Source organism: Rhinolophus sinicus, chromosome 16 (genome assembly GCF_057876585.1).
Source record: "Rhinolophus sinicus isolate RSI-liver-muscle chromosome 16, RSI-T2T, whole genome shotgun sequence".
In the NCBI taxonomy this organism is placed as follows: Eukaryota; Metazoa; Chordata; class Mammalia; order Chiroptera; family Rhinolophidae; genus Rhinolophus; species Rhinolophus sinicus.
In genome coordinates this window covers 45,101,560-45,119,969 of record NC_142516.1, presented here as the reverse complement: position 1 = coordinate 45,119,969, position 18,410 = coordinate 45,101,560, and the positions used below count along the sequence as shown (strand labels likewise).

At 36.1% G+C, this 18,410-nt stretch overlaps 1 protein-coding gene across 8 annotated transcripts in view; it reads left to right on the top strand.

Moving 5' to 3' along the window:
* TMC1 (transmembrane channel like 1) overlaps nt 1-18,410 on the top strand; it is a 242,620-nt gene that overhangs the window by 153,333 nt on the left and 70,877 nt on the right. For 7 of the 8 annotated variants that reach the window (XM_019736715.3, XM_088793258.1, XM_074330566.2 and 4 more), the window contains one exon: nt 3,949-4,077. In XM_019736715.3, the coding sequence (XP_019592274.1) occupies nt 3,949-4,077 (129 nt within the window). Of the gene's footprint in view, nt 1-2,875; nt 3,141-3,948; nt 4,078-18,410 lie in introns of those variants that run through there. The other variant, XM_088793262.1, reaches the window with a different exon arrangement.

The window sequence follows — 18,410 nt, the reverse complement described above, 5'->3', positions numbered from 1 at the left end:
CGGCAAAATACAGTAGTAATATTTCTTGTTGGCAAAGCTTATGCATCTTCATTGAGAAGATATCACCAATAGACCTATGCAGGATATAAGTTGTGTTGCAGAATTTGCCTTTCCTCTCCACTTATGCCTCAGAGAGGTCCTTTTAAAAAGGTGAGTTTGGTGGGAATTACTCTGCTTTCTTGGTCTGTTTAAGGTACTCATGCCAACTGTTCAACCTCTAGGAAGAGGACCATATGAGTCAGCTGGGTCTTGGCCCCTGTTGCCTGAGAAAATCTTGTTCCTTTGACAGTCTCTGTCCGTAGTTGGTCACACTCTCATCCTGATTCTGAGAAACCCACAAGCACCCCTGCCTCCCTACCACCTCACACCACAGAGCGAAACTTAGATTTTGTCTCCATGGGTTTTGCAGATTATATTATTGCTGCCACAATTTGTGCTACTATTCTAAATAGTATCATAAATTATTTGTGTGGATCAATAGTTCTGATTTCTATTTTAGGGTCCATTTCCTATTGTGAAATTATTATTTTGAAGATAAGCATCTTTTTAAAAAAAAAAAGAAAATGTATTAGCAAATATTTTGAGAAAGATTAGTAAGCAAATAAATCAGAACACATTTATTTAGGTTAATTAATTCATGGTCTTTTTTGATTTAAATGTTCAAGTGAAACACCTTAAGGAATTTCCCTTGTGCTGACAAAATATTTAAAACCCACTAAAACCGAGGCTGCAATGCAAATTATCTTTAGAGACAGTTAAAAAACACTGCCTTGTTAGACATTTTGGAGTATTTCTAATAATATTACAGGCTTTTCCTGACCCAGTTCTAAGAGAATAAGTGATATGTTCATAGCAGTGAAAAATTCAGCACATTATGCCTTATTTTTTCTAACGACTATTGTTTAAATAAATCCAACTTAAGCTAGAAAACCATTCTTGCACAGATTAGCCCTAAATTTTGGAAGGTGAAGCATGTTTGTGCTATTACCTTTTAATGTGATTAGCACTTTCTTTGAGTGGTTCCTAGAAAAGCAGTTTTCCTGTAATACTGGAGAGTCATATTTTAGTTACCCGCATATTTGAAGGTAATTATCCAACAACTATTCCTTGTGGCACAGCATGATCCACCTGGACCAATCAACAATTAACAACAAAGACTTTAAAAATATACCAGTCTGGCGTCACTTAATGAAAGAATAAATGTCTTTCCATACCATACTAATCTTGGAAGACATTGTTATATTTTAGTGTACTTTGAGCACTGGGTATCATCCAGAAAAAATCTCTATGTAAACAATTATTCAATAAATATTTATCCACGTCCAGTTCTGTGGAAGATAATTTGCTAATGCCTTTGGAATACCTGGATATGAATATGCAATTTTCTGCATTCTCTAGAAGTTCATAACATAAATAAGGAAGAGAACACTTAGACACAAATTATTATGAAACAAGACAGTATAAATGTGCCATACAAGAAGTACAAAGTGGTTTGGAGTCTTAGAGAAGAGAAAACTATTCTCATAGTAATAATCAGTAAAGGCATTGAAAACATTTCTTATGATTTTTGAAGGAAGCATAGAAATTGGATAGGTTAAACATATAAAATATTGGGTTTAAGATAGTAGGAAAGCATATAATTAGTGTGAGGAAGGTTTCTAATAAGTTGTTTCTAAAACTTGGCATGTAAAGAAATAAGCTTTCATTACATGGTAAATCCACATATTGAATAGATGATTCTTTCATTCTTTGATGATACTGGATTAAATGAGGTATTGTTTTATATATGATTCTTAATGCAAACTTAGTAATGTGAAGCTTTAAGGTGTCTAAATGTAAATATTGTGAATTATTTTGGAAGAGGGACAAGTTAAAGACTTAAAATATCAAACAATTACATTGTTAATCTTAAATCTTTTTTTTTCCTACCTTAATCCATTCTTGATAGTTTCTTGACATACACTTTCTTTTCTTTTTGATCATTTCTGTAAACAGTTCAGTAAAACAATAACCTATAAAGTTTAGATTTAGTCTATGTCTACTTAGAAACAATGTTAAATAAAATAATTTTTACTAAAATATATGTTTCCCTCCTAAGACAGACCAACTCACATATTATTCTAATTGGCCTATTAGAAAAACAAACTGTGACTATAAATGTAGTAAAAAAAAACCCCAAAATACCACCAAGTATTTTATGTCACGATGATACAGCACCATAGGATTTTATAAAACTGAAACAACTTAATGGCAATCAGAGTTGTATTTTAGTAGTGTACTTTTATAGTTCTCTTGAGTTAGCATTACTATTCTAAGCAAAAATACCTAAATAGACTAAAAAACCAAACAGTCCACAGGAAGTGTTATTTTGGAGGGTTAATATGAATCTTTGCTTCAGTAATCATAACATGATTAAACCTATGGATTGGTGGGAACGAGAGGGGATTGCAAAGTCATTTTTTTTTTCCAAAGTCATTTTATATGGTCTGTATAACTATGGATGTATCCTCCTGTTCCTCAGCTGGAATTTTTAAAAACAGCTTTTGCAGTGTTCCTACTATGTTTAGTCATAAACTTCGTGAACAACAAAATATGTTTCTGACTAACTCTGAGTCAGGTTATAATTTCTTTCTGGGGTCCAGTTAGGAGAAGGAAATTTCAACAGTGAATTGAACAAACAGCATTCAACAAAGGAACTGGTTAATAAATAATAAATAATTGGTAACTAGTTAACTGGAAAAGTGAAAAGAGAACACTAAGGCATCATGGTGATAGCAATTCTAGGACGCAGCTACCACCCAAGGGCTAGAGACACAATGGAAAGAGGTTCAAAGTAAAACTTAGAAGCATGGAGAAGGGAGCCACAGAGCTGAAACCACTGCAGAAGGGAGGATGCTCAAGTGATGAAGCTGGTTCTGCTAGTGCTGGAAAAATTGGCAAACTAAAGTCACCTGCAGCTGTGGAAAGGCCCTGATGTTCCTGGGGTGAAGAAGCATTACTAAGGAGGAAGCGTCACCCCAAGAAGCAAACAGAAAACCAAAGGAAAGACCTAGTGGTAGCCTAATATTGAGCCAGTAGACAAAGCAAATGTGCTCTAGAATCCCAGACCCAGCACTGCAATCAATATTAAGTATAGAAAGGTGAGTTTGAGGTTCAGCAAAAAAAGTTCAATAACTGAAACAATCTATTCCCCAAAAAATTAATTTCTACAATATGGTATTACATTCTTCGATTTAAATTTATGTTATGTTTTGATTTTTTTTCTTCGAGTTCTGGACCCTATAGTATTTTTGCAATACTAGGAACACAGAAGAAATATACTCGTTTTTTCAGTAAGAAACTAAATTCCCTTGAAGGCCTCTTCTAAGGATTCACTTCCACCAAATATAATTGAAGTTGAATTTTATCAATTGAAGTTTTGACTTTAATTAAAAGATTTAGTTACCTTTGAGAAATAGATTTTATTTTTGTCTATTGCAATTTTTCTCTCTTTTTGCTTGAGACAGGGCTAACTTAAAAATTTCAAGGGCACCTCAAAGACATCTTCACCTCTAATTTACTGTCCTTATTGAAAAAAAAAAAATAAATGAAATGTTGAATCGGTGAGGGAAAGTATACAACGGAACAAAGAAGAGACAAAAAACATCTTGATAGATCTGTAATTATTCTTTCCCTAGATTTTCTAGTTCTGAGAGTTTGAGGCTATGGAATAAGAGCAGCTTGGTTTCAGGACATTAGAATGTAAACACTGTTGTTTAAAGTTATAATAATTTCAGAAACCCTGCATCAGTGTTCAGATAGATACAGGCTCCAATGGTCATGGATCTCAGCATGTACTATGTACAGCCAAGTTGAGACACATTGACAGAGTATTTGATAGTGTCCTTTATGTTTGCAAGTCAGGCAAATCATAACTTTATTAAGGTGTTTTTTTTTTTTCTTTTAAAGGGAAGAAGAAGAAGAAATTGATGAAGCGGAATTGGAAAGACTGAAGGCAGAGTTAGATGAGCAAAGACTAATGATTGCTACTGTCAAATGCAAACCATGGAAAATGGAGAAGAAAATTGAAGTTCTCAAGTATGATGTCACTTTTCAGAATTAGAAACACTTTCCTTGATACTGAGCTCCTAAATCCTCTATGCATTACTTATATTTAATAGATAATACTATATATGGTATATATGTAATACTCATTATATATAATGCACATGGTCATATTCGTATATAATATATCATATAAATATATATGTATATATCTCAATATATTAGAGAGGGTGGGCTAATGATTACAAATTTGAAAGTATAAGAAAATTTATTGTTTGAAGTCTAATAACCCCTGTGGTCACCTTTGATCATTTATTCCTTGAACTGAGTTTCCTTAGTTTAACACATTCATTACTATCTCTCTGAAAGAGATCACATATTTGAATTTTACAGGTTTGTGTGGATTGAACACTCTTGTTTCTCTGCAGAGTACCAGCCTCAAATAATATTTTCATGTGACAATTCTCATGAAAACGCAGGAAGGAGGTTAAGCCAGCAGAACGGTACATGTGATTCCAGTTAAGGGTTATAACTATTCTCTGGTAACATGTCAGTGACCTGATTTTACTCTTATGTTGAATGCTGATGAGGGTGCAAACACATTCAGAGGCACACAGGTTTATGAACTCCCAATATGAAAAGTCAAATGATTATCTTTTTCTTGGGGATGGAAGCAGATTCACCTCTGTGGATCACATTGCATTTCCTTGCCATGGTGTTTGGGAGAGGCAGGGTATGAAAAAAGGGAATGTGTCTATGCTAACAGTCAGGATTGCATCTCTCAATTGTGCTACAGGTTGCATTTTTCCACAGAAGCATTTTTTAAAATAGTGGTCAATTTCCAAAGCTATCACTCCATAAGCCTATTTAACTAGCAATGTTAAATATCGTAGTATATAGTATATACAGTATATAATATATATAACATAGTATACACAATATGAAAATTATAATATAGTGTTATATATATGGTGCCAAAAAACTATATATACATTTTAAGAAAGGAAAAGCTATTAAAATTGTAATACTCAATATATACCGATAATAAAAGATGAATACAAGTCACGTTTGACTTCTGCAATTGCAAGAGGTGTTCAAAGTGGTTACCATCAGTGTGATTTTAATACAGTTTTTTCCTTTCTTATATACATTTTTTGGCGATATATACATATATACATATACATATATATGTGTATATATTTGTGTGTGTGTGTGTGTATATATATATATATATATATATATATATATATATAATGTAAAAATTATAACATAATTTTATTGTTCCTGGTGATGAAAAGAGAGCTGAAGTAGCTACCAGGATAATTCACTTCTAGTCTTGGCTCTGCCACAGCTTGTGGGTTATTTAAGGAAATTGCTTAACCTCCTGGGGCCTCATACCCAAAATAAGACTTTGTGGATCTACCCTGTGAGGTGGGAATGTAGTCATCATTTACAATGGTGTTGTTTTGTTTTGTGAAGTATGGTTTTCCAAGTTTCAAACAATGGTTCTCCCAACACACTTGTGCAACAGCAGACAGTTGTAGGCTGGGAAATACTTGTGTATGTGCATGTACATGCCCGCCATGAATGAAAGCAAAGCAAGCAGCATTCCTGGTTCCACAGAGTGCGTGCGTGCATGTGTGTGTGTGTGTGTGTGTGTATGTGCACGAGCAAGTGTGCGCTCACATGTGTATGTCTGTTAAAACAGTTTTCATTTAATGAAGTGAGAATGATACTAAATGATAGGTTTAAAAATATCCTTACTTAGCAAAATGGAAATTTGGCAACCTTAACGTTGGCTCCCAAAATATATTTAGAAATATTACTGGCCATGAAATCCCAAAACCTGGGAACCATAGGTAACTGTATACAGAAAGCTGCAAAATTGGAAAGTGATATTGTAAACTTTCAAAGCATGGTGTGAAATTGAGTAAGAATGCCAAAGAGCATCTCCCCCCTTTCCACGTTCATGGAGGTGTAGAAATACATCCCCCATTCTCCCTTACCTGCATCTCCCATGTAGGGCAGTGGGCTAAGCATGGTTCAGACTAACATTTGAATCTCAGGTCTTCCACTTAATAGCTGTACAATTTTAAATGAATTGCGTAGTACTCTGACTTCAGGTTCTTTATGAAATTATACTAATTTACAGAGTTATTGGAATCATCAAGTGAGATAATTCGTGTAAAACCTTAGCATGGTGCCAGAACATAGCATGTAGCTGGGACATGCAAGTTGTAATAATTTTTTCATCTCGGGTTAGACTTGATGTTGCCTGGTTCCCTGCAGTGTGACAGGAGAGATGGAGGGAGTGTGGGACTTGGCAGGGCTAGGTGGGAGCAGACCTAGCCACAGGCAACCCCAGAACCCTTGGGAGATGGTGATATATTGGTTGTAGTCTGTGTGGACAACAAGATTTTGATGCTGCAACGAAGGAAGGTATGTTGACAATTTGGCAGAATCCAGAGTCCGCTCACTCTCAGGTTTTCCAAAGTGAGCCCCCAGAGTGGTCTTGTGGCAGATTCCAGGACCTGGAGTCTTGGACAGAAGTCCAGACATTAAGACATGTTCAAAAGTGAGAAGAGATAGGGATCGGGATGGGAGGAAGACCAACAGCAGGCCTTATTACCAGGCAGCTCTCCTCCCACCCTTTATGTCTTTTAGGGACATCTAACTCTGAGGGAGTGTTTCTAAGGTTATTCCCAGAACTGGCCCCCAGTCATCACTCCTGGCTAAATCAATGGAATTCAAAGCTCTAGGCTCAATATAACTGGAGCAGATATTTTGATCCCGTGCTTAGATCTGTGTCTGGGTTCCAAGGCTTCCCTTATGGCTCTGAACTCTGAAACAGATTTTAGAGACGGTCAGGGTTTCAAGATCCATTTTAGAGTAAAGCCTCAGGAATGGTGGCTTATGGTTCTGAGGATGTTGTGGGACACTCAGGGATAGTTCCCACATTTTGAAAGACTGTCTGCCACTAGGAACATGAGCATCCTCAGGACTTATGGTCAACAGACAGTTTAACATAGGCAGTTAATACATAGGCAAGAAGCTCCAAGAATGGGTCGTAAATCCATATGGACTCTCAAATATGGCTCAGGAACTGGCACTTTGCATTTTCAAAGCAGCAGAATTCGCTCTGTAGGGATGAAGGGAAGCCACTTCCTTTCCACCATCATTGTGGAACAGTGTTTTTCAATGTATGTTGTCGTGTGTATTAATACAGTTTCACACACTGCTGTAGCCTTAAACCTATTGACTAAAAATCTTTGGGTGTAGGGGCAGGGGTTTCTAGACCAGACCAGGAATGTGTATTTCTATTTTTTATTCTGAAAGTCATTGATATATAGTCAAGGTTGAGACTATCTTTAACTCTGAGAAACAGAAAACTTCATCAAGCAGAATATTCTACTTTGTGAATGGTCTACTGAATGGGTGAGAACGTGTGTGTATGGTGGGGTGTGCTAGGGAAAGGAAGATGGTAGTGTATTTTCTAATTATTTGAAGGTCCGTTCCTATTTTTTTTAGTTACCTAACTAAAAAATACTCAACAGTGAGGATTTTAAGTATAATCTGTGTTTAAGTTGTGCATGGGTTTAACTCAGAAATTGGATGACTACCGTGTTTCCCCGAAAATAAGACCTAGCGGGACCATCAGCTCTAATGCGTCTTTTGGAGCAAAAATTAATATAAGACCCAGTATAATATAATATAATATAATATAATATAATATAATATAATATAATATAATAAATATAATACCAGATCTTACATTACTTTTTTGCTCCAAAAGATGCATTAGAGTTGATGGTCTGGCTAGGTCTTATTTTCGGGGAAACATGGTAGCTCTTTCCTACCTGTAATAGGTGGTCACATTAGCCTGGTAGCAGCTACCACAGGTGAAATAAAACACCTGGGTGGAAAATAACAGTTCTACATGTACTCATGCTGAAACCTACAACCTTTAACTGTCTCAGAACATCGGATGTTGTAGATTAAAAGTCCTCATGACTAAACTTAAAAAGTAACCACTGTCTGTTTTAGTAGCATAGGTTTTAGATGGAAAATTAAGCATCTTGGACTCCAATCTAAGCTCTCCCTCTAAGTTGGCCTCTTCTGAGTCTTAGTTTCTTTATTTATAAAGTGACGGAATGGGACTGTAGTCCATGGTTTTCAAACTGCTGTCCTCAGAGTTCAAGAGCTTTGGTGAAATCCCTTCAGCTCAAGGGAGGCAGAGGTGAGAGGGAGGGCGCCTCTGCCACAACACCAGCTTTAAACAGGGGAGACCTACAATTTCTCTCTTCTGCACAATGTACTTCCATAGAAAGCATTCATGCGAAATAAAAATGCTTCTGTGCCTATTAACGTAAAAAGTTTTTAAAAAGCCCAACTTAACTGGATATGTAGAGAAGCTTGTTTTGGGGAGGGAGCAGTTCTAACATGTTATGAATCTACAAATTAGGGTACAGGAGCACTCTAAGTGTACTTTTGCATAGGACTGGATCTTGGGTAGAAGCCATTTTAAAAATATTTATTTTGATAAAAGTGTTTATTTAGCTATTATACTGACTGTTTTAATTTCTGAGCTTTGTAGCACCCTGACCCAGTGTTTCTGGGAGTTGTCCATTGGCTGACTAGAGCTGGTGATTTATTAATGAAACACTCAGTAAAGCCAAGAAAGTTACTCTTAGTATTTCAATGACATTTAAACGGGTTCTTGCAACTATCAGCTAGTCATTAAGATAACATTCTCCCTTACTCAGCCTCCCTTCATCCTCCCATGCTTCTTTTTGTTTGTTTTTTTATTTTATTTTTTGGTTGGGGGAACTAATATACTTCTAGGAAAGTGAGACTAGACCACACTTGATTTCCTCTGTTTGAGCTGTGTGGAAGCTGTTTGAGCCCTTTGGCCCACATCCTCACCCTTTCTTGAAGTTTCCTTGAAGTTTAAGGTTTTCATCGGCAATAAACATGAGTTCTACTTTAGTTCCCAAAGGCCTTTCCTTCCTCTGTCATTATGAAGGAATGAGGATTCCACACAAGATGACTTTTAAGCATGTGTACACACTCACTAACACACAGTTAGTCATTTGGGATTCTTTTTAACCAATAACTCAGCCTTCGGAAGCACAGGCCTTCGGTTCTTGTACATTACAGGTGTCTTGGGTCTACTGATCTTCTCATCCAAAGAATGGAGAATCTATAGGCAATCGGTACAGCTGAATTATGTAAAGCAAAATATAACATTGACATTCAATTTATCTATTTAATAAGTGCCTACTAGGTATCAAGCATTATGCTGTGACCTTGGGCAAGTTTCTTAACCTCTGCATCCTTGAGTTTCCTCACCTATAAAGTGGGATAAAAGCAGTAGTATTTCAGAGAATTACTGAGAGGATTAAATCAGTTAATAGACCTAAAGCACTTAGAATGGTGCCTGGCACATACTAATCATTTTATACATGTTATCTATTATTATATTACTGTCATAATTTCATTTATCACTTACAACCATCCTTCAAGGTAGGTATTGTTTTTTGGCTTTCATATAAGGAAAACAAAGTTCTGAGAGGATAAGTAATTGTTTATGTTTGGACAACTATTAAGTGACAGAGCCATGATTTGAACTTGTTTAGAAAATTACCTTCATGTGATGGTGGTCTCAGAGAATACTACCAGGCAAGCTCTCCCAGAGGTCATAGGACTGAAAGACTCACAAATCCAGTTAACATGTTCAAATCACATGGTTTTATTAAGTCAATTTAAAGCACAGTCGGAAGTGAGGACAAAAAGGTGGGATAAATTAGCACGCTGGGGGTAGAATGGCAGTAGAGTGGTGTTATAGGCCACTTCTTAAATCCTGGGTTTCACAATGTTCATATGCCTTGTCTCTCATACCCTGATGATGATATAGTTAAGAGGAGTGAGGTTCCAAAGGGGCCCATAGAATGAAGATGACTCGGGCCAAGGCTAGGCATTTGCCTTATCAGACTGGCACAAGGCAAGTACACCTGACCATAGCAGTACCTTGTTAATTAGCCTGTTGAGATGCCACGAGTTATAACTACTTTGTTTGAGTAGATCACATGTGTAGGAAACAGAACTATATTGGATAACACCAATGAGTGATCAATAGAGCAGTGACAGTTTATCAGTCCCAAAGTGACAGGATTATAAATTGGTCTTTCCATCCCTCGCTAAGTATAATCTCATTTGTTTATTACATTTGCTATCAATTATCTTTTTTGGTAGGTATTACAGGTTACTAACTTGCTTATGTATTGGAGTACATCTTATAAATTATGCTACAAGTTTATTTATTAGCTATACTTAACATATTTTATGAACAGGACTAGCAACATCGTTTTTAGGACCAAGTGCAAAATGAAAATTTAAGACCTCTTCTTAAAAATAGCTAAGAATTTCAATTGTTAAGAAATTCAAGATGGCAACCTCAAAGCATTAAGTAAGCGCTGGACCCATCTGAGTAGGGGGCCCTGTGTGACTGCACAGTCATAAGCCCATGAAGTTGACCCTGCCTGTGAGTTTCACCTGAATGTTAGCCAAGAACTTTCTTATTATCTATACTTAATACTTGTATGAGTTCCGTCTATTCCATTAGCAGCACTCAATTGCTTAGTAAACTCATATGACATAACTCAAGTCCATGTAACTTGAAAGACAATGTTCATGAACTATAGCCAGGCTGTTCTTTTAAAACATCACTTCAAACATATCACCTCTATGTTCAAAGCCTTTGATGTCCCCCTAGTAATTAACAAAGTTTAAAAGGTTTTGCTTAAAAAAAAAAAAAAATCAGTGAGCTCCACCATCTGAATTCATATTCTGAATCCAAGTTCCCTTTCCAAATCATGAGTTATTGATGATGATGACCATGAGGATTTGGAGGTAGACAAAACCATCTCCAAATATTTTGTGTGTCTACTTTGTATCAAATTCCGTGCTAGGATGTGTTGCACACATTAACTTATTTAATTTTCATAGTAACCTTGAAAATGAAATGTTATCCCCATTTTACAGAGGAGAAAAGTGAGATTCACAGAGGTAAAGTAGCCTCACACAGCTAATAACTGTCAAGGTGAAGATTCAAATCTAGATTTCTCCATCTCCAAAACCTCACCCTTTTTCTAGAGTGCTGCACTACTTCTCATTTGAACCATGATTTCCAGTAACATGAGTTTAATCTTCTCTAGACATCTGAGTACCGTTTCTCAGTTGATTTCAGTCTTCCCTCTACTTTTCTGCTATGCTTCTTCCTGTGTGTCTTCCAGTTCTGAATTCTATCTCCTTTATGAAATGTTGTCTCCCCTCTGAGACAATATTTGCCAATTCCTTTCTTTGCCAACTCCTATAGAAACTGGAAACTGGACTCAAATAGACTCTATTATTCATTTGGCTCTCTTGTTATGCTGTATTGTGTTGCATTTAAAAAATTGTATGCAAATCTGCTTCTATTCGAATAGATTTTGAGCTTCTCAGGACATGAAAGGTGTCTGAGAGCTTTTTTCCCCTCAGGGTCTTGCATTGTGCTCTGTACCTCATAAGCATTCAATTACCGTTTCCTGTGTGGGTGACAGTGTTAATGGTGATTTATTTTGTCGCTGGACACTCATTCTGAAGGCAAGAGAATCATTAACATGGGGGACTTTTAAGGCTCTGAATGAATATGTGAGTAAAAGGCAGGAGTGTGCTGGTAAAAAGCTCTGATTTGTAGTATTTGCCAATTTACATCGTGTAAATACTCTCATGATGACCAATTTCAAGCTACCAGCAGTTTAAAAACCAGCTTACAAAATTCCTGAAAATTTAATAATCAGTGGCCGAGTGGGCTCCAGCACCTCACTGGGAGATCTAGTAATGCCTCTGATTAACTAAAGTTATGTTAGAGGAGCCTTAATCCGGAATAACTGAAAGCAGAGGCTAAAGAAAGATCTGCTTGTTATGCTATAATATATTTCCTTTATTTAACAACGAAATGCTTGAATTAGAGCTGCCTGTGAGGACAAGCATTATTGTATAATTTCAGGACTCCAGATAAAAGTCCAAAGTGCATTAATAACCTCTCATCCTTGTTTTCATCTTAACACTCTGCTAAATGTCTTTCATTTTATATTCTAGAATTTCATCCCCAAAATATTAGCATGATAGAGAATTTCAGTCTTTCTCCCTTCTCCTCCTCCTAGCCTGTTCTTTTTTCTCTTTTTTAAAATTCATCTTAAAGAGGAAAATATTTTATTCAAGAGTAATCAGTTCTTGATTGAGATCAGATATCTCTTGGCTTGCCATTCACAGTCGAGTTCACCTGCCACAATTGCTCGTCTCGTTATTTTCATTGAATTAGAAAGAATCTTCCCATATTAAATAAGAATGATGTCCTTGACAGTTCTTTCTGTTTCAGTATTTAGCTTGTTAATATTTGTAGTATTATTGTGAGTGCTTAGAAAATTCTTATGGTTAATTTTAATAATGCTTTTCAAATAATATTTTGAAATTCTCCCTTAAATGAGACTGAAAAGAACCAAATAAGAAAATTATTGTTTTTTCTTGGGATTTGAATGTTTTGGAAAATGTTTTAATTGTTAAGGAAGTCATCCCTGAAACATTTGGGATAAATATACTTTGTCTTCCAAGAATTTTCCTCCTTTATTTGTGTTATGATTCATTTAATCTTTCTTGTCTACACTGTACCATTTTACCATAATCACTTGGAGATGTTCTATTCTTCACCTAGTTTTGGCAGGTTATCAGGTGGCCCACTGCTCCCATCTCTTTAGGAGAGTTGTGAATGCATTTTTGATCATTGTACCTACCTCAAAATCTCAAGCACACAGTCTAGTTAAATCAGCCTGAGATTCTGCCCAGATAGCTGATGGAAGGATATTAGTCACTGGGAAAATGGGTCTTAAAAAATGCTAATATTCAAGGATGCTTTCCAAAATTCTTGGCAATCTTATTTGCTACTTTCCGCAAACATCTACTTATCCAGAATTCAAATAACCCCGAAATTCAAATAAACAGGGTTTGATTTATAGTATACTGTGAGACAATAATAACTATAATAAAAATGTTAGACATAGGAAAGTTCTCAAGTTTTCTCATAGATAGATAGTGTGGTTACTATTGTGTTAATCCCATTTCATTGTACCTTATTTCCTAGTCTTATCAATCAATGTATTATATATGGTAACACACTGAAGCAGTTTTCTCAGCTTGCCAGAGGGTTCTACCTTCCAGCAATTTTTGATAAATAGCAATTTATCTAACTGGTACTCTTTAGAATTTCAACTATCGGTGACAGCTAATTTTCACAACTTGTTATTAGATGGCCCATAAATATATTATCTTTGAAGGGAGATTAAAAGGAGAAATGCATTAATTATCACTCATAAATTATCTAGGAAGGAATGCTTTCAAATATGTTTGACAGAATATATTAACAGTAAAAGAAAAGCAAATGTGTACCTGATAAGTACAAAATAAGATTAATCTGAGAAACATGTCCTTGTTGTCTTGGGGAAGTGGCATCCAGATCGCAGATAAGGTATTAACTGTGAAGATAATCCTTTACTTTATCATGTTTATTAGAAGAGAATAACCAAGGCATTTTAGGGATGTTTTTATGTATATGACCAAGGAATGGCAAGTGGAATACTATTTTGGGGGACTTAAATAAGCTTCTTGCCCTAGAATAAAAATGATGAAGCCTTATTAAAATGCATATACTAAAAGTTAAGGTTTGGAGAACATTATATTAGAATATCGTAATGAACTATACAAGAGAAAGGAGAATAATTTTCTATATCAAATATAATGTGTCTAAGTTTCCCTTCGGCAGTCCTGAAAATTAAACATTTTAAAATAACGTAAAACACTTCTTTTTAAATAGTTATGTTAGTTTTGCTTTTGCACTAAATATGTGTGAGTTTACATATATACGTCTCAACTATATGAATAGGTGTGTATATGTATATACTATTGTACATACACATACACACATAACACACTCATATATCTAGACTGAGATACATGACTTCTTGGGTTATTTAATTTTTATATTTATGCATACACTGTTATAGTGGTTTTTGACCAGTGTTTGGTTACAGGCATCAGGAAAGCTTAGAAGAGAAGCTATGTAAGCAAACTGAAATATTAAGACTGTAAGTCAACACAGTGTAGGAGCATGTGGGTGACCTCACCTAAATTGCGTTGCCAAGTGCTTAGAACAGATCTTCCACATCTCAGCTTGTCGTGGGGCAAGTGATCAAATTTACCAGGTAGTCTTGATTATTTGCACAGCTCACTGAACTGCCATCCTTTTTTCTTTTCCACTCATGGATCAAAAGACAGAACACCCCGTTTCAACAGAAAACTTAAGGCTTCTTCGCACTCCTAAGTATCACCATACAACATTTGAAAAAAACATGTCATAATACTTAGAAATGCTTGCCAAAGTATAAATATGAACATACAGGTATTGTGTAGAAACATTATACCCAAACTTTCAAAGCAGAATGACTCCTCTCACTCAGGCAATGCCCTGTGAATCCTCCTGTTTCACAGTATTCAGATGTTGTTGATTAGATATATTTGATTACAATGCACATGGACCAACCAGAATTAGCACAATCTGTCTTCCAAGCCCTGCAAGTGGCCTTGTGAAGAGCTGGATGTTAGTATACCTAAGAATATAAGATTGTATATGTGATTCGTGATGGAAATATCTTCTTTGTTAGGGGAATTCCTGAAAACCGTTGCCTAGAATTCCTTTCTCTGCCTACTCAAATTCTATCAGCCATTTAATGTCCAGTTTAATTCTTAGATTGTCTACAATATCTTCAACAAGTTCTCAAGCCCCCACTGTCCTCCCTTTTTTCACTTCAAGGATGTGGCACTGTTATGTAACGATTTTTCTCAATAGAGTTTAAGCTTCGGAAAGAAATATGCATGTTTCTTTTCTTCCTTTCGAAGTACTGAACATATTCTTAAGAACATTAAAACATACTGAATAAATACTTAGAAAAAAACTGCTAATTACCAGGGAGAGTGAAAGAATGATAGAAATAAAATGAACTGGCTTCTTGATCAGAATTTTGGAATGGTCCTTGCGGCGATGTACAGCAACCTATATTTTCAGTACTATTTCCACCTACTTCTGGGAGTAATTTTCCCACAGTAATGGCAGGGAGAGGAAACACCACCATTTTGCAAAATTTTAATGATGAGGTTAGTTGAGGTACTAGTTGAGGTAAGGTTTTAGGTTTATTAATAGCTTTTCTTGTTACTCTTGGGCTCCTGATCTTAAGGTTCATTTGTGACGTTAAGGTTGCATTCTCCCCAAATCTCATTTCTGCTCAAAAACCAAAGCAATAATTGTAGGCTGGGGTATACCTAGATGTCTTAGGGATATGGCCTAGAACTTGGCAGTCCACGTACCATCACCCCTGCTTTCAGATATTAGTGAATTACATGCTCAATTGAGTCATTAAAACAAAGACAAACTAAAATAAAATAAAACCCTTGGTGTAGAGCTTAAAGAAGATCCGGAGAGACATTTATAAAGTCACTATTATAGATTGCTCTACACTGATAATAAGCTGTGTTGTATATTATCTCTGCTGATAATGTTAAAATCTTAGAATTTTTTGGTGTTCTTCTATGGTGGAAAACCAGTTTATGCCTTGACCAATATCTGAAACTCAGCACAAGCTTTTATCTCCTGGGGAAGTCTGTATGGTCCTCACTCCCTGCTCCCCTGTTGTTATGATACAAAGGAACATATTTTAAATCGTAGATTAAATCTTAAACTAACCAGGTACAGAGCACAATTAAGGAAAAGACTCAACCAGTGAGTAGAAAGAGGACCTAGTGTGCTTCCTTTTTTATTAAACCACTAAAGCCCAGCTGTGTCATTTCTCCAGTGATTTATTTAAAATTACTCTGAGATCCTTGACCCTTGACTGACCTCTAGTGTATAACTAACATGTCTTTGAGTTGTTTTTTGACACTTAAGGCAGCCATGAAAATTAGCATAGCCCCAAGAAACAAAGAAGTCATCTTAGGTCTGAAGAATTTCCATGGGTAGTAACTTTGAATTTAATATAAATTTGACTTATCTAGGCATTGCTTTAGTTACTTACCAATACCAACAGCTGGCTTTCTCACATCTCCAAGAGTGTCATCAGAACTAGTAAAAAAATTGCCTCAAGAACTCTTTGTGCACAGATTACTCTAAGGTTTATTGCTGATAAAAAATTTCAGGTGTGTTGGTAACTTCTATCTATCTATCTATCTATCTATCTATCTATCTATCTATCTATCTATCATCTGTCTATCCATCTATGTAGTGCTATCTAAATGGAAGCACACCAAAATAAGCCAGATGTATAGGCTAAGAGGTTATGTGAATGCACAGGCAAATGTTTTTGCTTGTTTTTTGTTTATTTGTTGCTTATTTTCATATTGTTTAAAATATTTTTATTTACCAAGGACGATTTATCAAGTTTCAAAATATATAGAGTACTATTTATAGTGCTTTTCCTGTTTGTCATGGACACGTGACATATATTATTATTATGTCATATACATTCATATGTATTACATTATTTTCTGTAAAGCATACTAAAACCCAACGGAATAGCTATTATTATATCTATTTTATAGATGAAGCAACTGAGCATCTTTACCATTACAATTACTGTCACCAGCATCCCCTTTATAAAACTCATGTTTTGAACCATCACTTCCAGTATTAGGATGATTTTAAATAATTCTACCTGTCTAATTATGGAATTATATTACCCAGGAGGGCTACAGGCCTTATTATTTTTTTTTTTTTTTAAGATTTTATTGGGGGAAGGGGAGCAGGACTTTATTGGGGAACAGTGTGTACTTCCAGGACTTTTTTTCCAAGTGAAGTTGTTGTCCTTTCAATCTTAGTTGTGGAGGGCGCAGCTCAGCTCCAGGTCCACTTGCCATTGCTAGTTGCAGGGGGCGAAGCCCACCATCCCTTGCGGGAGTCTAACCGGCAACCTTGTGGTTGAGAGCCCACGCTCCAACCAACTGAGCCATCCGGGAGGCAGCTCAGCTCAAGGTGACGTGTTCAATCTTAGTTGCAGGGGGCGCTGCCCACCATCCCTTGCGGGAATCGAGGAGTTGAACCAGCAACCTTGTGGTTGAGAGCCCACTGGCCCATGTGGGAATCGAACCGGCAGCCTTCGGAGTTAGGAGCACGGAGCTCTAACCGCCTGAGCCACCGGGCCGGCCCTATAGGCCTTATTTTTAATTTCTGCACTTTAGACTATCTTCTTAACCTCTGCAACTTTCAATTACGCAGTAATACTTTAGGTAAAGTCAGAGTTCTAACTTTTAGTCAATTTTTAAATGGTCAAATTAAAAAAAATGTGCTTATTAAGAAAAGATTTCTTACTCTTCTTATTCCTTTACTAGGAAGTGTTCATGAGTACAAGTTTTGATTGCAAGTGCCTTAAGGTCAAGTTTTGAAATGCTTTTCATTTACTTGAGCAATAAATTGGTTGCTTAATTATACTATCCAACTGAAAACAGGAGGAAAGAAAAGTCAGCTTAACCGAATCCAAACAGGGAGCATGTTTCCTGGGATGAGAATGTGTCAAAGGCAGCATAGCATGTCCTAACTTTCCTGTGGTGTCGTGCTTTATGGGTAAATTATCTCTTTTGTAAGTTAGGCTAAAGTGTGCTCCTTTAACTGTGAAAGCATTCTTGAAAGCCCATGAAACCTTATTATTCTAATTACCAGCACAAGGGGTTGATAAATGAATTATGAAGCTAGGTATTATTGTCATTAAATAGACCTCACTCAATTATTTATCCCTGGGTTTGGGGTTACAGCTCAGAGAGCTGTGTATATTGTACCAGGGCTTGCTCGAGCTCTGAGACCTGGAGACCAGGTTACCATCTTGGCAGGCGGCTTTTGTTGAATGCAATTCAAGGGTATGACACACATTTTTTTAGTCAGACATTTGGATGGTTTGAGGCCAAAATTTATCCACAAAAGTCTAGTTCATTTAGCCATGTAGGAAAATCCCTTTAAATTATCCAGATAAATATAAACGGGTAGGAAAATGGATTAATTATAGGGAAAATATGAAGAAATCTTCTTGCTTTTTAGTTTTTAAAGACTGTTCTTTCTTTTCTTGCATTCTGGTATCTGTCCTGGGCAGTTCAGTGTGATAAATATCAGACAGTGTTGATCTCCATATTGGATAGTTTCTTTTTGTATCTTGTTTCTAATAGTACAATGAAAGATGTCTTCTGGTTAAGACATCTGTTACCAGGGAGGATGGGATTGGGTGATACTACTTTTCCTC